Raw genomic sequence first — 24659 nt, 5'->3', positions numbered from 1 at the left:
AATATGTAATAGATATATATATAGAGATCTATTGCATTGAACGATAGATAGATTATATATATATATATAATATATATATAGATTATATATATATATATATATATATAATATATGTAACAGATCTATATATAGAGATCTATTGCATAGATCGATAGATACACCGACACTTGTGGTACGGGCTAATTACACTGACACTCGGGACACAGGGAAATTACGCAGACAGTAGGCTCTCTACACCAAGATTTCCCATGAACTGACAATCCTCTATCAGCACACAGTTTTCATATGTTCTGATATACCTCTTGTCCTTGGCACCCAGCTTCGCCATGCTTGGCAAAACATCATTCCCTCACCACCCAGCTTTTCCCATATCAGAGAGAGCATGGCAAAGCCGGGTGCTGTGGGTAGTGGATCTTTTTCCCTCAGCACAAAAAAATTCCATCTCCTGCTTGTATTTTTGTCCCCCCTCATATCTAGTTCTCCATAGAGTTCTCCATATATTATACTGCACCACATAGTCCACAATGTGTTCAAATTCACCCCCATAGTCCTTGTATAAGGTAGGCTACGTAGTCCGCCATATATTTCAATGTACCCCCCACAGTCCTATATGTATCATAACGCAACCACATTAAACTTTATATTTTCTTAAGAACCCCCAGAGGAGCCAGGGGCCGCAGAGGAGGGAGAGCATGTGCCCGAGCCCCCGGTGGATCTACAGCCACCAGAGGAGGAGGAGGAGGAGTACCACCCACAGGGGCCACCGGCCGGATCGCCCCCCGGTAATTTTTTAATATAACATTAACGCCATATAAAGTACAAAACAAAAAGCTGTTGAGTACTATAAAGTGTTTTTTGTTATCATAGATGCTAGTCCAGGCTCCATAAGCGAGTCTGTATCGGACGAGGGGGATAACCGTAAGTCATGAATCTCCTACTTTGTAATAATAAGCAGAAATAAAAATTATGATTTATTAATTTTACCATTCCCTCCATAGGCATACCCACTTTGGCCGAAATAATGTCCTCCCAAAGAAGGATTATGTCGGCCCACAGGAGGCTGATGGCCAGAGTGGAGCGGCATGCGGCGCTGCTGGCCCGTTATGTGGCTGGCCAAGGGGAGGGCAGCAGCAACTAACGTTTTTTTTTTTTTTTATTGTTATTGTATACATATACAATTATACATGTGTTATAAAAAAATTTGAAATTGATATCTGCTGTTTGGTATGTCTCATTGTATAAAGCAAGTTAACAGCTATCACCACTCACAAACTCACCACTCACAAACATCATATTACATGTAGGCATCTGTATAGATGCACCAATCCCATTATCCACGAGGGGGTGACTAGGCTTTACTGGTTGTTTGCTGTACATGAGTGTGTGGGTTGTGTGGTGGTATGCCAATGAGGGTGGAGTATGGTACAATCTCTGTAACTACCGTGTTTTGCCAGGGCATCACAACCATATGCTGAATTAAGTAACGCAGGCAGCAAGATTGAACCAACATAAATTTATTATTACAATGAAAATATAACAATCAATTAAAATTAATCTCAAATAACAAAACAACAACAATAACAAAATTTAGTGGCCGTCTTCATATTGGTTGACATATTCTGGCCGGGTGGGAGATGACAGTTGGCTTAAAAATGAATCATTTGAATACCTGGGATAATGTTGGGGGGGAAACTGTGGGGGGGGATACTGTGGGGGGGGATACTGTGGGGGGTGGTCAAGCTGCAAGCGTGGTGGATGCATCCTGTTTGGTGTACTTTGCAGGGGCTGGCGAGGAATCCATGTGGAAGAATGATGGGGCTGGTTTAACTTGCATATCGTGTCATTGTCATCAAGTTCTCCTCGGCCTGCCTTTCTTAGGACTTCCAACATCAGTCTTTCGGCTTGCTCCCTCTGTGTGGAATCCAATTTGCAGAGTCTGTCCGATGCAAATGCGGCAAAGCTATCCACTAGAGTGCTTTTTGGCTGTGATAGCAGTTGGGTTGCCAAAGAATAAAATTCAGCCGATGTCACAGGGGTGTTGGCCTTCTTTTTGCGTAACTGTCTTCGCCGCATTTCACCAGAGGGTGCAGGTGCCTCATCCTCCACAATAGGCTCGCTCGATGTGGTGGGGTTCTCATTCACCATATCTGTCTGAGGGTTCTGCGGGAACAGAAAAATAAATGTTAATTAAAAGTCATACATTAATAGTTAGTAAATTTAATTAAAGTGTGACAAAATTGTATTGGAGTGTACTTATCTGAACTGGAAGGGATAACATTTCCAAACTGCACAATAAATCATGGTAACAATAAGTTACTATTTTGTGTTCCTCAATGGCATGTACATAAAAAGTTTGAATACTATGTAACGTGAAGCAAATAAGGTACTTACATCTACAACAGCGGAGGTGTTGTCATCGATCGGGATGTCATCGTTTTCAATGTCTGCTTCCAGGTCTACGTTTCTTTGGTAGGAGCTTTCCATCATTCGTGGTAGCTCCTGGTCCCTTGTGAATTCCAGGAGATTGAAATACCACAAGGGAGAAACATATACCTGGTCAGTGCCGGCCCCTGACTTTTTTGATTTGTCCACCTTTTTTGCTTCTTTCTTATATACAGTCCTCAAGCCTTGTATCTTCTTTTTTACTACTTTGACATCCACCGCCTCGCCTCCACTGTGTTTTTTAAAAAGCTCCACCAGTTGGGCATAGGCGGCTTGTTTTTTTATTCTGTCTGAATATTCTGCGGATTTGATTCTCCACAAGCAGGGCAGTGATTTATACAAATCCAGCAGCTCACGCACAAAGTCTTCTTTGTTATAATAAGCCATCTGAAATAAAGAATAAAAAATTTATATGTAAACATAAAAGAAGTTGCAATAAACCGATCACAATTTTTGGTTATGGTGTGGCAGAGACTAAAATGGCCGCCCCCTATGTGTGGCAGAAACACAAAATGGCGGCTGTAGCTGAGAGACAAAAGATGAAAAAAATCCAGCACTCAAAGCATTCAACTGAAATTGTTTTATATTTTATTCATGGATCTGTGTAATTATTAAAGACGTTTCGGTCATCCGACCTTCATCAGTTTACACAGAAAAGGTTCTGTAGACAGTATGTGACATTGACTGCAGACCCGGACGGGCAGCTTTTTCCTCTGGTCCAGCTTTTTCATATATTTCTACAGAACCTTTTCTGTGTAAACTGATGAAGGTCGGATGACCGAAACGTCTTTAATAATTACAGAGATCCATGAATAAAATATAAAAACAATTTCAGTTAAATGCTTTGAGTGCTGGATTTTTTTCATTTTTTGATCTGGGGTGGGACCCTATCCAAGCACCAGCGACTATAGAAGGAGTGCCACATTTCTGTATTTTATTTAATGAGAGACAAAAGAGCCAGCAATGCTAGGATAGGACACATTACAAACAGCACTATGGAGAGACCCCTCTTTAAAAGGCATTATACACGCTCAGATAAAAGCCAGCAACTTTAATTAAATCACATAATAAATATTAACATATATCTAACAGCAATCAACTCACATAATAAATATTAACATATATCTTAACAGCAAGAACATTATTCAAAAAAAAAGCCCCCCCCCCCCCCAACAAGAAAAAAGACCTACCTTTTCAAAGAAGTGTATATCAATGTAGAATCCAAGCGGAATCGCAAATACGATCTCACCGACACTCGAGAGCACTGCAAGGATACTCCAGGTGCAACTGCGGCTTCGATCCGAAAAACACACCAACAAAGCGACCGGGTACAATGGACGAAGGAATCAGGGTGGAGACGCAGGTTCTATCTCAAAGCAAAGCGCAAAAGAAGTGACAAAGGGTGGACGCGATCCAAAATTTAACTGCTAGATACGCCCCCTGCATGCCCAATCAGAACGCAGTATTGGCCGCCAATGAAAGCGGAGGGGGGTATGCAAAAGGCGACGCAAATGTGACTCCATAATGGGATTGGAATCGTTAACATAGTAGCTGTGTGACAGGGTCCTTATCAATCAGAGCGGAGGGGGTGGAAAAGGCGACGCCCGCCCGGCCGCCCAATCAGAACGCAGTATTGGCCGCCAAAGAAAGCGGAGGGGGGTATGGAAAAGGCGACGCAAATGCACGCCTACGTGACTCACTGCATAATGGGATTGGAATCGTTAACATGACAGGGTCCTTATCAATCAGAGCGGAGGGGGTGGAAAAAGCGACGCCCGCCCGGCCGCCCAATCAGAACGCAGTATTGGCCGCCAATGAAAGCGGAAAAGGCGACACAAATGCACGCCTACGTGACTCACTGCATTTTACTACGCCCCTAATGGGATTGGAATCGTTAACATAGTAGCTGTGTGACAGGGTCCCAGCGATTTGAAAGATCGTTATACGGGACGCATGTTCGTTCATAAACTCGTTATGTGTGACACCCAACATGCGATTTCAACAACGACTCATAAACGATCCAGAAAGTGTGACGTAGTAGCGATCTCGTTCACGATCTCGTTATGTGTGACTGGACCTTTAAGGATTGTTTGCAGCTATTTAATTTGAATGTATAAACGTACCATCACACATAACGAGATCGCTAGCGAGATTGCTGCTGTGCTGCAGTAAAGGCCCAGTCATACTAAACAACTTACCAGTGATCCCAACAACAATTCAACCTGATAGGGATCGCTGGTAAGTTGCTAGGAGGTTGCTGGTGAGATGACACACTTAGGGGTGCTTCACACACAGCGAGCTCGCTGCCGAGATCGCTGCTGAGTCACGCTTTTTGTGACGCAGCAGTGACCTCATTAGCGATCTCGCTGTGTGTGACAATGAGCAGCGATCTGGCCCCTGCTGTGAGATCGCTGCTCGTTACACACAGCCCTGGTTCGTTTTCTTCAAAGGCGCTCTCCCGCTGTGACACACAGATCGCTGTGTGTGACAGCGAGAGAGCGACAAATTAAGCGAGCAGGGAGCAGGAGCCGGCGTCTGACAGCTGAGGTAAGCTTGTAACCAAGATAAACATCGGGTAACCAAGGTGGTTACCCGATATTTACCTTAGTTACCAGCCTCTGCAGCTCTCACGCTGCCTGTGCTGCCGGCTCCGGCTCTCTGCACATGTAGCTGCTGTACACATCGGGTTAATTAACCCGATGTGTACTGTAGCTAGGAGAGCAAGGAGCCAGCGCTCAGTGTGCGCGGCTCCCTGCTCCCTGCACACACAGCTAAGCGGTGTGCGCTGGTAACTAATGTAAACATCGGGTAACCATACCCGATGTTTACCTTAGTTACCAGTCTCCGCAGCTTCCAGACGGCGGCTCCGTTCAAGCGCAGCGTCGCTTGCACGTCGCTGCTGGCTGGGGGCTGTTCACTGGTCGCTGGTGAGATCTGCCTGTTTGACAGCTCACCAGCGACCATGTAGCGATGCAGCAGCGATCCTGACCAGGTCAGATCGCTGGTCGGATCGCTGCTGCATCGCTAAGTGTGAAGGCACCCTAAGTGAAGCTCCAGCGATCCCACCAGCAATCTGACCTGGCAGGGATCGCTGGAGCGTCGCTACACGTGGAAGCATGCTGCGCATTGGTAACTAAGGTAAATATCGGGTAACCAACCCGATATTTACCTTGGTTACCAGCGCACACCGCTTAGCGCTGGATCCCTGCACACCTAGCCACAGTACACATCGGATTAATTACCCGATGTGTACTCTGCTACGTGTGCAGGCAGCAGGAGCCGGCTTCTGCGGACGCTGGTAACCACGGTAAACAGCGGGTAACCAAGAAGCCCTTACCTTGGTTACCCGATGTTTACCTTAGTTACCAGCGTCCGCCGCTCTCAGCTGTCAGTGCCGGCTCCTCCTCCCTGCATTCCTAGCCACAGTACACATCGAGTTAATTACCCGATGTGTAGTCTGGCTGTGTGTAGAGAGTAGGGAGCCGGCACTGACAGCTGAGAGCGGCGGACGCTGGTAACGAAGGTAAATATCGGGTAACCAAGGTAAGGGCTTCTTGGTTACCCGCTGTTTACCGTGGTTACCAGAGTCCGCAGAAGCCGGCTCCTGCTGCCTGCACATTTTGTTGTTGCTCTGTCGCTGTCACACACAGCTATGTGTGCTTCACAGCGGGAGAGCAACAACTAAAAAAATGGCCCAGGACATTCAGCAACAACCAGCGACCTCACAGCAGGGGCCAGGTTGTTGCTGGATGTCACACTAAGCAACATCGCTAGCAAGTTGTGCCTTAGCAGCGATGTTGCTTAGTGTGACGGTACCTTAAGACAGATGTAATTATACAAAAACAGACACTCTTGCCTATTAATCCTGGAAGGTGCTTTTGATCTGTCTCCTCATATATGAGAATTAATTCTTCAACGAGAACAGATGTCTTTGGCCTCATTGATCAATGAATACAAAATTCTCCTGGCATTCGGCAATTCTGTTTTTTTAACTTACGAGTCGTATACCCAATATATTACAAAGGACAACACATTGTAGAAAAAGTTTTTTTAAACATATATTTGCATAAACTACATTTGGACATAACAGACTTAAAAGAACCTTTAAATGAAAACGATGACGAAGGACTGATATTGTCCGTCAAGAAAATACTAGGTGTAAGGATGTTCCCCAACGTAGTGCTTCTACAGGCAGAATATCATCTTGATTTAACATAGGTAGATTTTTAATGATCAACAAAATTGCATCATAGTACGTGCTATATAAAGTAGAAAATATAATCTTATCAGAGAATTGATGCTTATGTTTAATACATCTCCCGTCAAATCACAGGGAGAGGCTATATCCACAAAAACTGGAAAAGAAATTCAAGAGTGGCAAACTTGACAACATTTCCCCAAAAGCATATTGATGACTTATCTAAGACATAAGAAAAAAAAATAAAACAGATGAACACGTGAAGGCCTCGTTTGCTTCAGTTAAGGCTATAATTAGAAAGATTCTGGCTAAAATTTGCATTCATGAGGAGAGAATTGCAAGGTGCAACCCAATGCTGACCATCTAGACCACCGATTTTCTCGCCAGCCTTGATGGAGGGGGTATGATGGGGGTCACATTCTCCTGAGAGGTGAACGCTTCTTCATAAGTCTGGAACGGCTGACGAGCGGCAGGAGCCGCCATGCACTTGGTCAGAAATAGACGAGTTGTGGCATTGTGCTGTCATCCTGTTCTCCCATTTTCGCAGAGCTGGGAGAAACTGGTGAGAAAATACCCTAGCATCGTAAAATGTGGAAGAGGCTTCAATTTGTGCCTAAAGTTTGCGACATTTCAAAGCAGAATTATAGTCTCAAATTTTAATGAAAAAAGGGTCTAAACCTTGACTCATTTGTCGACTAGATCAGTGATTATCAACAGGATTTTCTAAGAACTGCATAGGTGATGGAATTATTGGCAAGACTTCAATAACTGCCACGGGGTCTCTATAGAATATGGTCAAATTATGAAATCTGGGAGGGTCTTTGAGAACTGGACTTGAGAAACATTAGTTTATATGACCCCAGATATCTTTGATAAAATATTCTGTGAACTGATGAGCAATACAAAGAACCCTTTGAAAGGCATGCAATGATGAGCAAAAGGGTAACAATGTTTTGAACTTTTGACTTTCAGGCCCAATATCACTCCATCTTCAACAGCTTTGAGAGTGAAACTACCTTCATTTTATAGACAATCACTTTGGCTAATACATACAATAAATTTGACTTGCAACTATTTGGCATATGATTAATTATGCAGATTAATGTAATGTTACTGCATTGTTACTGTTTTGCTCCTGCTAATTGAAAAAATATTTTTCTTTCTCTATACTATAAATTACAAACGGTTCTCACATTACCTAACAGCTCAGTGTGTTATTAGGTTGATTCCCATTTGAAAGACTTGATTCTGTGGAAAAATATTTCTTACATTCGAGGCATGAAAGTGGTTTCACCGCTTGTGAGTGCTTCGATGTCTAGCAAGATATGAATTATGGCTAAAACATTTCCCACATTCTTCACAAGAGAATGGCTTCACTCCTGAGTGAATTTTCTTATGTTTGGCAAGATTTGATTTCCGGTTAAAACATTTTCCACATTCTGGACATGAAAATGGCTTTGCTCCACTGTGTATAATTTGATGTATAACGAGATATGATTTATCAACAAAAAAAGCCCCACATAATGAACAGGAATATGGCTTCACCCCTGTGTGAACCCACTGATGTCTAACCAGATTTGATTTACTTTTATAAGATTTCCCACATTCTGAACATGAATATGGTTTTGCTCCAGTATGAATATTTTGATGTGTAACAAGAGACGATTGTTCAGTAAAAAGTGTCCCACAGTCTGAACTTGAATACGGCTCCGCCCCTGTGTGGATTCTCTGATGTGTAAAAAGATCTGATTTCTCTCTAAAACATTTCCCACAATCGTCACAAAAAAATGGCTTCTCCCCTGTGTGTTGTTTCAGATGAGAAATAAGTCTTGATTTCCATTCAAAACATTTTCCACATTCTGAACATGAAAATGGCTTCTCCTCAGTAGAAGGACTTTGATTTATGACACTTATTCTGTGATAAGTATTTTTCTCAGCATTCTGTGAGGAGTTAGAAGATTGGACCTGTTCTAAAGGATCAGATGATAGATGTTTGCTGTGATGGGCTAGATTTGGAACTATGGCATCCTGTGGGATATCACATCCATATCCTCTACAATTCAAAGACATCCAATATTCCTCTGAGCTCATGGGTTGGTTATCTGCCAAGAATAAAAACGATTTTTATCATTTTTGAATAGAATCACGATGTACAAAAATGTATATTGACTATTTACAGGTGCATCTCAATAAATTAGAATATCATCAAAAAGTTAATTTCAGTAATTAAATACAAAAAGGGAAACACATATATTATATAGAGTCATTACACACAGAGGGATCTGTTCCTGTATATTATATAGAGTCATTACACACAGAGGGATCTGTTCCTATATATTATATAGGGTCATTATATACAAAGGGATCTATTCCTATATATATTATATAGAGTCATTACACAGTGATTTATTTCAAGTGTTTATTTCTGTTAATGATTATGGCTTACAGCCAATGAAACCCAAATGTCATTATCTCAGAAAATTAGAATACTTACCACAAAACACCTGCAAAGGCTTCCTAAGCGTTCAAAATGGTCCCTTACTCTGGTTCAGTAGACTACACAATCGTGGGCAAGACTGCTGACTTGACAGATGTCCAAAAGGCAGTCATTGACACACTCCACAAGGAGGGTAAGCCACAAAAGGTCATTACTAAAGAAACTGGCTGTTCACAGAGTGCTGTATTTAAGCACATTAATGGTAAGTTTAGTAGAAGGAAAAAGTGTGGTAGAAAAAGGTGCACAAGCAACCGGGATAACCGCAGCCTTGATAGGATTGTTAAGAAAAGGCCATTCAAAAATCTGGGGGAGGTTTACAAGGAGTGGACGCTGCTGGAGTCAGTGCTTCAAGAGCCACCACACACAGACGTATCCAGGACATGGGCTACAAGTGTCACATTCCTTCTGTCAAGCCACTCATGACCAATAGACAGCGCCACAAGCATCTTACCTGGGCCAAGGAGAAGAAGATCTGGACTGCTGCTCAGTGGTCCAAGGTGTTGTTTCCAGATGAAAGAAAATTTTGCATTTCATTTGGAAATCGCGGTCCCAGAGTCTGGAGGAAGAGTGGAGAGGCCACAATCCAAGCTGCTGAGGTCTCCACAATCAGTGATGGTTTGGGAGCCATGTCATCTGCTGGTGCAGCTCCACTGTGTTTTATCAAAGTCAGCGCAGCCGTCTACCAAGACATTTTACAGCACTTCATGCTTCCCTTTGCCAACAGCTTTTTGGAGATGGAAATTTCATTTTCCAGCAGGACTTGGCACCTGTCCACACTGCCAAAAGTACCAACACCTGGTTTAATAATCACTTTATCATTGTGCTTGATGGGCCAGCAAACTCACCTGACCTAAACCCCATAAAGAATCTATGAGGTATTGTTAAGAGGAAAATGAGAGACATCAGAGCCAACAATGCAGATGAGTTGAAGGCTGCTATCACAGCAACCTGGGCTTCCATAACACCTCAGCAGTGCCACAGGCTGATCGCCTCCATGCCGCATTGCCGCAGTATTTCATGCAAAAGAGCCCAGACCAAGTATTGAGGCATTTACTGTACAGACTTTTCAGTAGGCCAACTGTTACAAATCAGCTCTATATAATATATAGGAATAGATCCCTCTGTGTGTAATGACTATAATATATAGGAATGGATCCCTCTGTGTGTAATGACTCTATATAATACATAGGAATAGATCCCTCTGTGTGTAATGACTATATATCGGAATAGATCCCTCTGTGTGTAATGACTATATAATATATAGGAATAGATCCCTCTGTGTGTAATGACTCTATATAATATATAGGAATAGATCCCTCTGTGTGTAATGACTCTATATAATATATTGGAATAGATCCCTCTGTGTGTAATGACTCTATATAATATATAGGAATAGATCCCTCTGTGTGCAATTACTCTATATAATATATAGGAATAGATCCCTCTGTGTGTAATGACTCTATATAATATATAGGAATAGATCCCTCTGTGTGTAATGACTATAATATATAGGAATGGATCCCTCTGTGTGTAATGACTCTATATAATACATAGGAATAGATCCCTCTGTGTGTAAGGACTCTATATAATATATAGGAATAGATCCCTCTGTGTATACTGACTATAATATATAGGAATAGATCCCTCTGTGTGCAATGACTATATAATATATAGGAATAGCTTCCTCTGTGTGTAATGACTCTATAATATATAGGAATAGATCCCTCTGTGTGTAAGGACTCTATATAATATATAGGAATAGATCCCTCTGTGTGTAATGACTCTATATAATATATGCGATTCCCTTTTTTTATTAAATTACTGAAATAAATTACCTTTTTGATGATTTTCTAATTTATTGAGACGCACCTGTAGTTGCAGTATGGGACTTGAACAGTGAATAGACTGATGGCTGGTCCAATACATATTAATACTTATGCATTGGAGTTCATTAGACCTGACAGTGTTACGCTGGCTCACAGCCAGTTAGACCCTGTTTTAGGTAGGGCCTAAGAGTTCACGGTACTTAGTAGGCTTTGGGGACAATGTTTGGCCTCTGGTTGCCACAGGAACTATGGCCACTCTGTCATCTAGTCAAGAGGGAACAATGGGGTCAATCCCCTGTTGAAAAAAAAGTCTATAAACTATCTTACTGTTGACAGAGGCATCTAAAAGGGTAACTTTATCCACCATCAGTGCCAGCCGTGAAGGGGTTAAAATGGTTCCTATCAATTGTCTAATTAGCGTTTTGTTTTTTAATTAGATGGAAGGGCTGAGTGGGTCATAACACAAAAATTTACTGGGAAAATTTGGATGGCCATATACACAGCCGTCCACTTCAATGAAAATGTTTCTTACTTGGCCTCTGAGGACGGAGAAGCAGCTAACTCTGATATAAGAACTGTTGCAGTCTGACGCGACTGTGCTGAAGAGCGGCCACCCTCCCGCCCAAATCTTGTTTTATTCTTTGATCGTTTAGCGTTTTAGTTTTTGGGGGGTGTCAGCCAGCTTTAGGGCTGTAATATATTATATATATACACACACACACACACACACACACACCCATATATATATATTTATCAGATTTTATTTATCTGTGACTTCTCTTTTTTTTAAATTTACTACTCACCTGGGCGGTCATCTGTAGGAGTCTCCTCTTTACACCACTCATCACCCCTCACATATGTCCCTGTAGTATTAATATAGGTCAGATCTTCCCCCTGAAACAAATATTGTAAAAGTCACAGACAGATGGAGAAGTTACATCTATGATCAGCTCTAATCCTGCCATCTCCACCGCTCTCATTACACAAGTATAACACATATAATACTGGAGGATAAAACAAGACCGAGCACAAGACCTTCACAGCCGTCTACACATCATAGGGAGATTTCATGGCATCTTCTCTCCATCTACCTGATGATCCTGAGGAACATCGGGAGCTTCTTGCTTACAGTCCTGTGGGAGAAGAGGACGGGGACATCTCTCTGGTGTTGTCCTCTTACTGGATAGAGCTGGAGGAGACCCATCCTGAGGAACATCGGGATCTTCTTGTTTACAGTCCTGTGGGAGAAGAGGACGGGGACATGTCTCTGGTGTTGTCCTCTTACTGGATAGACCTGGAGGAGACACATACAGGGACTGAATTCATTCCTTACATACAGATAATTATAGGCCGTGTGTATTTAGTCCTGTCTATTACCTGGTGATGTGAGGGGCTGGGGATCCTCCATCATGACGTCCTTGTACAGATCTTTGTGTCCTTCTAAATACTCCCACTCCTCCATGGAGAAATAGACGGTGACGTCCTGACACCTTATAGGAACCTGACACATACAATGATACCGTCACCCCCGATCCCTTCATAGCGTTACTGTATAATGTCCCAGCATTCCCAGCAGTGTCACCTCTCCAGTCAGCAGCTCAATCATCTTGTAGGTGACTTCTAGGATCTTCTGGTCATTGATGTCCTCATGTATCGGGGGGTGAGGCCCCGTGATTGGGCTCAGGGGTCTTCTCCATCCCTCAGACACATGGGCCTGACAGCGCTCACTAGAGGTCTTCTTCACTACTGTGTAATCCTGGTTATGGAGAGACACAGTAATAAATCTCACTCCAGACATTTCCAGAGTCCTCACCTCTCCAGTTCTGTCCATCTGTTATTCCCATAGATAAGAATGGTGTAATGTGGCGTCATCAGAATCTCTCACCTCTCCAGTAAGCCGGAAGAGGATCTCTAGGGTGAGGTGGAATATCCTCTCCATAATCTGTTCCTTTTCACTATCCATCCTTGATGGGTCAATCAGAGCAATTATACAGAAGATTTTCACTAAGAGGATCCGATATTGTAGGGCTCTGAATGGGGAGATGAGCGGATGTTAACACATATAACATAACATACAATTACTAGAGTTGTGTGTAAAAAGTCCACACTTATTAAATAATTCACAATACATATAGGTATATATATTTTTTGCTGAAGAGTATATCAGTGTGTAATTTTGGTTAAGCATTGCACCATGCGAGGGACAGGATTTCCTAAGATGGACAACACCAGCTGCAACTAAAATATATAAATACTGCATCACATGACACATAGGGGGTCTCACTTCACTCGAGGGTCATCACTGAAGCAACACGTGTCAAAGGTGCAGCGTGAGACACTATGGCCTAGACAATTTAGGATCCAATCAAGTATAAATGAAAGAAGAAACAAACTTTACTGATTTAGTAAAGAAATGGAATATTATCTTCGAGAATCACATAGAAGCCATCATGTTACTTTTTTCTTTTGTGTAACTGATTAATATACAATGAACTCTTATTTTTTTCAATCTGTTTATTTTTATGTAAAGGGCCCGTTACACGCTACGATATATTTAACGATATGTCGTCGGGGTCACGTCGTTATTGACGCACATCCGGCATCGTTTGACATATCGTACTATGTGACAGCTACGAGCGACTGTGATCGAGCAAAAATACTCACCTTTATCGTTGCTCGTTGACATGTTGCTCATTTTCTAAAAATCGAACGTCCTTCTGCGAGTCGGTTGGTCATTGTTCCCAAGGCAGCACACACCGCTCCGTGTGACACCCCGGGAACGATGAACAAAGCTTACCTGCGTCCCGGCCGGCAATGCTGAAGGAAGGAGGTGGGCGGGATGTTACATCCGCTCATCTCCGCCCCTCCGCTTCTATTGGGCGGCCGCTGTGTGACGTCGCACGTCCCTCCCCCTTCAGGAAGAGGATGTTCGCCGCCCACAGCGAGGTCGTTTGGGAGGTAAGTATGTGTGACAGGGGTGACCGACTTTGTGCGACACGGGCAACTAATTGCCCGTGACGCACAAACGATAGGGGCGGGTGCGATCGCATGATAAATCGCCACGTGTAAAGTGGCCTTAAGTTTGCCCACTGACAATGACATGAACAATCTATAATTTTAAGGGTAGGTTAGTTTTAACAAAGAGATAGAATATCCAAAATAAAATCCAGAAAATCACATCGTATATGTTGTATATATTGTTATATAAATTTATTTGAATTTTGCAGAGAGAACTAAGTATTTGATCCCCTAAAAACCATTAAGCGTTCTGCTCCTACAGACACTAAAGGGGGCTTTACACGCTGCGACATCGCTAACGATATATTGTCTGGGTCACGTCGTTAGTGACGCATATCCGGCGACATTAGCGACATCGCAGCGTGTGACACCAAGGAGCGACGATCAACGAGCGGAAAAACCTGAAAAATCGTTGCTCGTTGACACGTCGTTCATTTCCATAATATCGGTGCTGCTGCAGGTACGATGTTGTTCATCGTTCCTGCGGCAGCACACATCGCGCTGATCTGATACATGTGGATAGAGGAGTTTAAAGGGGGCTTTACACGCTACGACATCGCTAATGCGAAGTCGTTGGGGTCACGGAATTTGTGACGCACATCCGGCCGCTGTAGCGATGCCGTTGCGTGTGACACCTATGAATGATTTTGCATCGTCGCAAAAACGTGCAAAATCGCTCATCGGTGACATGGGGGTCCATTCTCAAATATCGTTACTGCAGCAGTAACGAAGTTGTTCCTCGTTCCTGCGGCAGCGCACACCGCTCCGTGTGACACCACAGGAACGAGGAAGCTCTCCTTACCTGCCTCCTGGCCGCTATGCGGAAGGAAGGAGGTGGGCGGGATGTTATGTCCCGCTCATCTCTGCTCCTCCGCTTCTATTGGGCGGCGGTCCAGTGACGCAGCTGTGACGTCGCTGTGACGCTGAACGAACCGCCCCCTTAGAAAGGAGGCGGTTCGCCAGTCACAGAGGACGTCGCCGGGCAGGTAAGTATGTGTGACGGGTCTGGGCGATGTTGTGCGACACGGGCAGCGATTTACCCGTGTCGCACAACAGATAGGGGTGGGTACTCACGCTAGCGATATCGGTACCGATATCGCAGCGTGTAAAGCGGCCCTAAGCCTCGCCGGGACATAATATGCTCTATAAAGCAGTCTACCTGCCTTTTTTTTTTTATTTCTTACATCTGACCAAGGCAGCCCATCACCCTTCACCCACTCTCACAATCATGACGCACGGATGGAATTTTTTTTATAATACACATACATACACAGTGGGGAAATAAGTATTTGATCCTCTTCCGATTTTGCAAGTTTTCCCACCTACAAAGAATGGAGAGGTCTGTAATTTTTATCGTAGGTAACTTCAACTTTGACAGACAGAATATAAAAAAAAAATGCAGAAAAATCACACTGTATGATTTATAAATAATTTGCACAAAATAAGTATTTGATACAATAGAAAAACAGAACAGGTGTCGAGGCTGTCGCAGGGCAACATTGAGTTTCGGATCCCTCCAAATATTTTCTATTGGGTTGAGGTCTGGAGACTGGCTAGGCCACTCCAGGACCTTGAAATGTTTCTTACGAAGTTGCTCCTTAGTTGCCCTGGCTGTGTTTCAGGTCAATGTCATGCTGGAAGAATCAAGCCACAACTCATCTTCAATGTTCTTACTGAGGGAAGAGGTTGTTGGCAAAAAACTTGCAATACATGACCCCATCCATCCTGCCTTCAATACGGTGCAGTCGTCGTGTCCCCTTTGCAGAAATGCCCCCCAAATGTATGATGTTTCTACCCCCACGCTTAACGTTTGGGACAATGTTTTTCGGGTTGTACTCATCTTTCTTCTTCCTCCAAACACAACGAGAGCACTTGATACTGAAAATTCTATTTTGGTCTCATCCGAAAACATGATTTTCTCCCATGCCTCCTCTGGATAATCCAGATGGTTGTTGGCCAATTTAAAAATGAGAACTGGACATGTTCTGGTGTGACCTCGGGGACCCTGTGCGCCCTGCAGGAATTCAATCCATGACAGCGTAGTGTGTTACTAACGGTAATCCTTTAAGGCTATGTGCGCACTAGAAAAGTGATTTTTCTCAAGAAAATTTCTTGAGAAACTTCTGGGAGTTGAAGATTACCACATCTGCAGTAAAAAAACGCACCAAAACCGCGGGACAAACGCATGCAATTTTGCCGCGTTTTTTCCGCAGGTAGATAAATGGATAGATAAATGGATAGATAGATAGATAGATAAGAGATTAGATAGATAGATAATGGATAGATAGAGGGATAGATAATAGATAGAGGGATAGATAGATAGATAATGGATAGATAAATGGATAGATAAATAGATAGATAATGGATAGATAGATAGATAGATAGATAATGGATGGATGGATGGAGTACAGCTTTTATTTGTGATGTATGTGATTTCCCCCCCCCCCCCACAGTATTTGTGATAGAGCAGTGACACTGTGGGACCTCGGATCTGAGATCTCACAGGGTCACTGCCGGCCGGTGACGTCACGCTATTACCGCTGAAGTGGTCGTGTGAGGGCACACAATTTCTCGCGAGCGGTAATGTGATCTAAATGGTAAATGTCCTGGAGTTACCCGTGCAGCCTCCTACATGGAGCTACATTGAGCACTCTGTCTCAGACGTCGCTGGATGCCAGCGTCGCCGGGCCTCCTGTTTTAGACTACGTCGGACCTGGATGTTTGGGGGGGGTTAATAAAGGGGTGAAAGAGGGGGCTCTGTTAAAGGCTTTTCGGTGTGTGTGTTTATTTACTATCACTGACAGATTAGTGATGGCGTGTCATAGACGCTGCCATTACTAATTGTGGACTTAACGTCAGCTATGGGCTGCCGTTAACTCATTCATTACCCCGTTGCCACCGCATCACGGCAAATCGGGATGACGGCAAAACGCAGGGTAGTGATGAACATTACCACAGGTAAACCGCGGCTATACCGAGGGTATACCGCACATCATTTGCTACCTGCGGTATACCCGCGGTATTTTGCAATTACATTACAGTGAATGGAGTGAAATACTGGTTGGTCGGTGATCAAATACTAATTAAAATGCAAATTAATTATTTAAAAATCATACAATGTGATTTTCTAGAAACAGGTCCTCAACCAGGAGGAATAACAATAAAAAGTTATGGGTCTCAGAAAAAGGAGACACTAGACAAATTTATCTGACAAAGGTTTTATTCTTCCTACCTACAAATCTATAGAAATTACAAAAAGAGTGATAACCGGGCACCGCTATTCTCTTGAAAAGGCTGTAAAACGAGCACACAACACCGGCTAACTCCGGGTGCACATCCGCACAGAGAATCCAAATCAGCAAGTGAAGATAGAGAGGCAGCACTCACCGGAGTTGAAGGCACGGTGTATTTATTCTTGAAGAAGGTGCTCTTACATGTAGTGGGACCAGTACAAAAATGGGGAGGTGAAGGTGTGGCGCCCCTGACCTGGTCAGGCACCACAGAGTATTGCACCCATGCTGGGGCAGTGCTTCCAGGTAATCTCCAAAGGCCAGGATGAGGTGTGCACACACAAACACATAGTGACCAGGTCTCCCACACCATTAGAAGGGACCCTTGGGTAGCCAGAAGGGGTTAACTTTCAATTCCCAGCAAGGGGTGTGCTCTGAGGCTGGTTGCTAGGAAGCAGGGCAGACAGGAAGGGAAGGAGGAGCAAGGAGTTGGGAGCAGAGTGTTCAAGAGGGTGGAAGGGAGCAGAGGGTCTCTCTTGCTAGCCAGGCCCTGCGGAGTGCAGTAGCTGAAAACGGGGGAGAACGGGTACCTGTGGGTCAGCCTGAAAGACACCCAGAGAGAGAGGTGGCCAAGTAAGGGGATCACTGGTATCCCAGGATGCAAGGGGAGACAGCTAATCATCAAGAGCTGCTCAACCTTCAGGTGGGGGTACTTCACGCCCTCACCACCACAACACAGAGTCCAAGCCCAAGCAGCAACCAGGAGGCCCATAAGGGGACAGGGCCAGAAGCTATCCCACCAAGGTCTACACTGTCGGCAGACGGGCCAGAGAGGGGAGCGGGGGTCAGAAACAGCTTCCCTGGAGGAATCCTACCATACTTCATGTAAGGGGTCCTCCCAAACAAAAGGAGGGCGAGTGGACAGCTACCCTCAGAACGGCCTTCTGGCATTTCTGGTTCCACCTGGTTATTACAGTGTCGCCCGGGCATCTCACAGTAACCAAACAGTGAGTAAACACGTTAAAAGACTCCCTGGACTGTGTTTGAGTCATTCTGCGCCTTATGGTTCCACCCACTCAAAACGGGCCCTGGGGCCAGCCTTACTCTCAGGGGGCCACACCATCTAACTGCACCTAGCAGCAACCCCAGGTGTCCCTTAACCTGCAGTGGCGTTCCCCTGACCGCAATACCGAGAGTGGCGTCACGAAAATCCTAAAGAGAAGGTTCCCTACCTGTGACCAGACCGTCCCGTGGAGTCCCTGAAGGTAACGCACCAGACTGCTGCAGCAGCCTTGGGCTCCACATTTATCTGGCGTCACAAACAGGATAAGGACTAGACCTGTTCAGACAGGTGACCGTGCGCCTCAGAGGTCTGACCGCAAAAATTGAACCGCCGCCATATTGCCATCATCAAAAGCGCACGCTGCAGCCCGCATGAGGGAGAAGAGCACCGCCCACAAAGAGGTGTGGCCGCCCCAGAATCCCCAGAGCGTTCTGACCCCGGAAGTGGAGGGAGCGCACAGATTTTAAAGAAGAAAAAGCGGGACCTGGAAGGAAAATGGACGCTGCGGGAGGTAATGACCCCGGTCAGGGCGACACAGCCCAAGCGATGCCAGCCTCCGGCACGGAGAACGCAGCAGCACCTGGTGCCGGTGCTGCGGTTGCAGCAGCGCCGGCCGAAGTCTCCCCGATAATGCCGATTTCCTTACCGTACGTCCCAGGGGCGCACTGGCTGCCCCAATATGCCGGTAAAATAGACAGACTGACCAGATTTAAGAAGAAGATGAACACCCTGCTGGACATGTACGCAATGACCGGTAAGCAGAGGGCCGCTGTGGTGCTGGGACAATTGACTGGAGCAGCAGAATTGGAGGCTGAGGCCTGGACCAGTGATGACCGGAGCTCTGTAGAAGCCATCTTTGCCAAACTAGCAGCTACTTTTGAACACCGCACCGAGGGAGAGCGGAGGACGGACTTCTATAACTGCCGATAGAAGCCCCAAGATAGCATAAGAGACTATGCCCTCAGGTTGCAAGCTGCACTACGGGCTCTCAAGCTGGTGGACCCTTTCAGTGATCAGGAAGGAAACCGGATGATGAAAGAACAATTCTTGCGGGGCCTGCACTCTCCTGAGGATAGGAAGCAGATGAAGCTGTGGTCCCTGGAACACCCTGACGTGGACTTTGCCATTCTGAAAGACAGGGCGGTGAAAGCACTCCAACATTCTGTGGACACAGACCCCGTCTTACCAGCATGGCCTGCCAGTTCCCCGGCTGCAGGAGCAGAATCCTCCTCGCAGGCCCTGGTAACTACAAAAGGACTCAACACGCCGGCAGAGGCCATAAATACACTATCCTCCCAGGTGCAACAGCTCAGCAAGGACGTCGCACGAATCCTGAAAGCAATGCAGTTGCCCTTAGAACCCAAAGTCCCTCATCGGATTCTGCAAGCTGACAGCCCGGAGGACGTCCCTTGGATGCGGGGGAGAAGAGGTCCTACAGCCCGAGGCAGGAGTAGTGATCACTATGACTCATCTGGACAACCCATTTGCCGTCGTTGCCAGGAGGCAGGCCACTATGCAAGGGCTTGTCCTTAAAACGAGCCAAACCTGGGGCCGAGGGCCAGTCCTCAGGATTAAGAAGATCAGGCCCAGTTCGCTGCCGTGATTAGTACGTGGATGATCGTCCAGTCCTGTCCATCGACCTGGATGGGATCCCTACTCCGGCATTATTGGACACTGGTTCTCAGGTAACCACGATCCACTATGTTCTTTATCGCAGGTTTTGGTCGGACGACGATCTCCGACCACCGAACCCTGACCTCACCATCTATGCAGCCAATGGACAACCTATAGACCAGGTTGGGGTCAAAGAGGTAACCATAAAGGTGGGAAGGCAGGAAATGAAAAGACAAGGACTGATGTTGTGGATAATTATGTTAGAGAAAGGAACCCACAAATGATTTTAGGCACTAATGTCATGGAAAATTGCCTAGGGGAAGTGTAGTTGTTGCTTCACCAGATTGCTGAAGGTGCTGAGGGTGGATCGCGGAGAGCCTTGCAAAAAGAGATCCGAGTCATTCTGAGGAAGCAGCAGGTAAAACAGACTGGCGGTGAGATTGGTGGTGTACAGGTAATGGATGCTAACCCCATTGTGATACCCCACGGAGTGAAATGATGATGTGGTGTAGAGCAGCGGTAGGTCTCAGAGGACAGGATTACCAGGCTGTACTAGAGCCCACTCATTCAGAACACTGGTCTACGATTCTGACAGCCAGGGGGGGTAGTTGACGTACACAAGGGACGAGTGCCTGTACGAGTGTTGAACTGTGGGGAGGAGGAAGCCAGACTACCAAGGTATGCTACCATAGCCAAACTGTTTACTTGCCCAAATGACGCTATAACACCTGTAGGTCCCCTCACACACGCCGACTCAAAAGAGGACGAGACCTCCCAAAAGCAGTTAGAGGACTGGTCCCAGAAACTCCATGTGGGGACTGACTCTACACCCACCTACCAGAAACACGGGGTTCACCGGGTCATGCAGGAATTGGAGCAGGTCTTTAGTAAGGACCCATTAGACTTTGGCAGAATCAAAGGGGTGCAACATCACATACCCACAGGCAGTCATCCTCCCATTAAGGAAAGACATAGGCCTATACTACCAGCTCATTGCCAGCACAGAAAGGACATGCTGAAGGACATGAAGGAGGCAGGAGTCAAAAGGGACAGTTGCAGCCCCTGGGCAGCTCCCCTGGTCCTGGTGAAAAAGAAGGATGGCACGATGAGGATGTGTGTAAACTACAGACGGATAAATCAGATAACACACAAGGATGCCTACCCTTTGCCACAGATAGAGGAATCCCTCGCTGCCTTGAAAGCCTATAACTACTTTTCTACCCTAGATCTCACTAGTGGCTACTGGCAAGTATCGGTAGCAGAAGAAGATCGGGAGAAGACAGCCTTCACCACCCCCATGGGCCTCTGTGAGTTCAACAGCATGCCATTTGGACTCTGCAACGCCCCCGGGACCTTCCAGAGGTTGATGGAGTGCTGCCTGGGACACCTCAACTTTGAAACTGTCTTGCTCTGTCTGAATGACGTCATCGTGTACTCCAAGACCTACGAGGACCACCTGAAACACCTAGATGAAGTCTTTGAAGCACTATCTCGATATGGGATGAACCTGAAACCATCCAAGTGCCATTTACTGAAGCCAAAAGGTCAAGTACCTAGGTCATGTGGCCAGCACAGAAGGAGTAAAGTCGGACTCAGAGAAGGTCACAGTCATCCAGGAATGGCCCACACCTACTACCGTCTGGGAGGTACGTCAGTTCCTTGGCTTGGTAGGCTACTACAGAAAATTCATCAATGGCTACACAAAGATGGCGGCCCCTTTACAAGAGCTTTTAGTAGGCCCACCATTTCACTGGGGAGAAGCAGAAGAACACTCCTTCAGACAAATGAAAGGGGCCTTGACGGGTGAAGAGATCCTAGCCTACCCTGACTACAGTCTACCATTTGTACTGTATACATATGCCAGTAATGTGGGACTGGCAGCAGTGCTTTCACAGGTGCAGGAAGGCAAGGAACGTGTGATCGTTTACACCAGCAGGAAGCTCCAGCCTACTGAAAGAAACCCAGAAAATTATAGCTCATTTAAGCTAAAGTTCCTGGCCATGGTCTGGGCTATCACAGAGCGATTCAAGCACTACCTGGCAGCCACCAAATTCACCGTCTTCACGGACAACAACCCCCTGACCCACTTGGACACTGCTAAATTGGGTGCCATGGAGCAACGTTATGTAGCCCGACTAGCGAATTATTATTTTACTGTCAAGTATCGAGCTGGCCGCAAAAATGCAACGCAGATGCTTTGTCCAGGATGCCTCACCTACCAGACGAGGGTGAAGATGTAGATGACCTTGAAGAGATTGAGCTGCCAGCGTTCCATCGCCACGGGGCCAAACCGTGTCGGCAGTCACGTGTCAACCGCCAAGAGGTGACCCTGAATCCACTACCTCACCATAACTGGAAGGAGACCCAGGAAAATGATCCCGCGGTAGGCTTGGTGAAGAAGCTGATCACCCAACCTGGCGCCAGCCTTGACCCAGGAGCCCCACCTGAAGCACAATACCTATGGAAAGAGAGGGGTCCATTATTCATCTACCAAAACAAGCTCTACAGGAGTATCATTGACCCAAGGAAGCATGAGAAGGTGTGGCAAGTAATAGTAGCACAGAAGGACACACAGATGGTGCTGGAAGCCACTTTGGTTGGAAGAAACTGGAGACGCTACTTAAAGCAAGATTCTACTGGGTGGGCATGAGATCTGCCTTAGAGAAGTGGTGTCGAAACTGCGGGCCCTGCAATCTTAGAAGAAAAAAAAAACCATCACAGCCAGAAAGCACCACTCCAGCCAATCCAAACTAAACGGCCCCTGGAGATTGTGGCCCTGGACCATGTAAAGTTGGCGCCCAGCAGACAAGGCTACAACTATGCTCTCACTATGGTTGATCATCACTCCAGGTTCCTGGTGGTTGTACCAGTCAAGGACTTGACAGGCCAGACTTCAGCCAGAGCTTTCCAGACACATTTCTGTCGACCACATGGTTATGCAGACCAAGTGCTCACTTACCAAGTACCAGCCTTTGAAGCTGAGGTGTTTAAGGAATTTTGTAACCTCTACGGCTGCAAGAAGATCCGTACCATGCCTTACCACCCTCAGACCAACGGCATGTGTGAGAAGATGAACCACATTATTCTCGACCTCCTGAAAACTCTCCCACTAGAAGAACGAAGTCAATGGCCAGAAAAGCTGCCTGACCTGGTGGACATGTATAACAACATCCCTGTGAGTTCCACGAACTACACACCGGTATATCTGATGAGGGCCAGACCAGGAAGATTGCCAGTAGATCTGGAAATGGGAGTTGAGACCCCTGAAGACCCTCTACAAGGTGCTGATTGGGATTCCAACTGCCAAGCCCAATACAAGAAAGTACAAGAGTGTGTGGAGCAAAGCTTGACTCAGCAGCGTGAGAAACAAGAAAAAGCCTACAATCAAAAAGCACCTGCTGTTCCTTTAATGCCTGGAGAAGTGGTCCGAAAGAGAAGACATCATAAACTCGACAATCACTGGGAAGAAGAACCCTATACTGTGTTACCATCGACGCTTAGCCGTGAAAACACATGCCTTATCAGCAAAGATGGAGGAAAGACAACAGCTGTCGTTTCTAGGGATCGCCTAAAGAGATGTCCTGAACAGCAAAGAACCCCTGAAGAAGTTTCCAACCCTTCGCCAGTCGAAGAACCAAGAGAAAAGATGATACATACTGTACTTGGAGATTTTCCAGCGAGTTGGCCTCAATACAATGGAGCAGTTGTTATTCCAGTCATTACCTTCCCTCAAGCTAGAGAAGAAGTAAGAGAACCAGAAGAACCTGTTCAGAACCTTGAAGAGCCAAACGGAGCTGAATCACAAGACCATGCACTGGTATCGGCACCCAGTACACCCATTATTCACAGTGGGACACATACACCGGGTGGAAGGACACAACCTCAGACAGATGACAGTATAGTTCTGAATAGATCGACCCGCAGCAACTTTGGTCAGCTCCCATTACGCTATAGAGAAAGTACAGTTTAATCCAAAATGTCATGTTTAACCTGTTTACAGTTGAGTAACGTTTAAGTGAAATGTGCCTACAAGGACTATTGTGAGAACTCTTTAAAATGTTTTCTTTGCATCTGGTTACGTGCATTTTAAAATATGGACCATAGGTTATGAACTGGCTATAGCCACAAACTCTCGCATTGTAAAAAGTTACCTCCTTGGTACCAACCCAGAGTCTGCCTGTGGAGGGGCATGGCTCTGCACCAACAAGGGGGCACGCCTGTTTATGGGGCCTGCCCTCCAACACTCGGAAGCAGGTACGCCTGTTTATGGGGCCTACCTTACACCACCCTCCTCAGGAGAGGAGGATTGGAGGAAAGGTCTGGGGAAATGGATGGCCCAGACCTGGTCACCAAAAAGACCAGTGACCAGCGTGACGGTGATAATAGTGTGTACAGCGCCGCGGAGTATGGAGGCGATATATAATAACCTGCACCTACCTCCACCTGCAGAGCCGCACACTAGATATATAATACCCTGCACCTACCTCCACCTGCAGAGCCGCACACTAGATATATAATAACCTGCACCTACCTCCACATGCAGAGCCGCACACTAGATATATAATACCCTGCACCTACCTCCACCTGCAGAGCCGCACACTAGATATATAATACCCTGCACCTACCTCCACCTGCAGAGCCGCACACTAGATATATAATACCCTGCACCTACCTCCTCCTGCAGAGCCGCACACTAGATATATAATAACCTGCACCTACCTCCACCTGCAGAGCCGCACACTAGATATATAATACCCTGCACCTACCTCCA

At 45.7% G+C, this 24659-nt stretch overlaps 1 protein-coding gene across 1 annotated transcript in view; it reads right to left on the bottom strand.

Moving 5' to 3' along the window:
• Nucleotides 1–6512: 6512 nt before the first annotated feature.
• The window catches only part of LOC142313161 (uncharacterized), a 44703-nt gene continuing 26556 nt past the window's right edge, over nt 6513–24659 (bottom strand). The window contains exons 8-12 of the mRNA XM_075352150.1: nt 12546–12767; nt 12341–12464; nt 12055–12257; nt 11767–11857; nt 6513–8742 (exon numbers count right to left, since the gene is read on the bottom strand). Coding sequence (XP_075208265.1) covers nt 7931–8742; nt 11767–11857; nt 12055–12257; nt 12341–12464; nt 12546–12767 — 1452 coding nt within the window. The 3' untranslated portion in view covers nt 6513–7930. The remainder of the gene's footprint in view (nt 8743–11766; nt 11858–12054; nt 12258–12340; nt 12465–12545; nt 12768–24659) is intronic.

Source organism: Anomaloglossus baeobatrachus, chromosome 5, assembly GCF_048569485.1.
Source record: "Anomaloglossus baeobatrachus isolate aAnoBae1 chromosome 5, aAnoBae1.hap1, whole genome shotgun sequence".
Classification (NCBI taxonomy): Eukaryota; Metazoa; Chordata; class Amphibia; order Anura; family Aromobatidae; genus Anomaloglossus; species Anomaloglossus baeobatrachus.
This window is presented reverse-complemented; position numbering and strand designations above follow the sequence as displayed.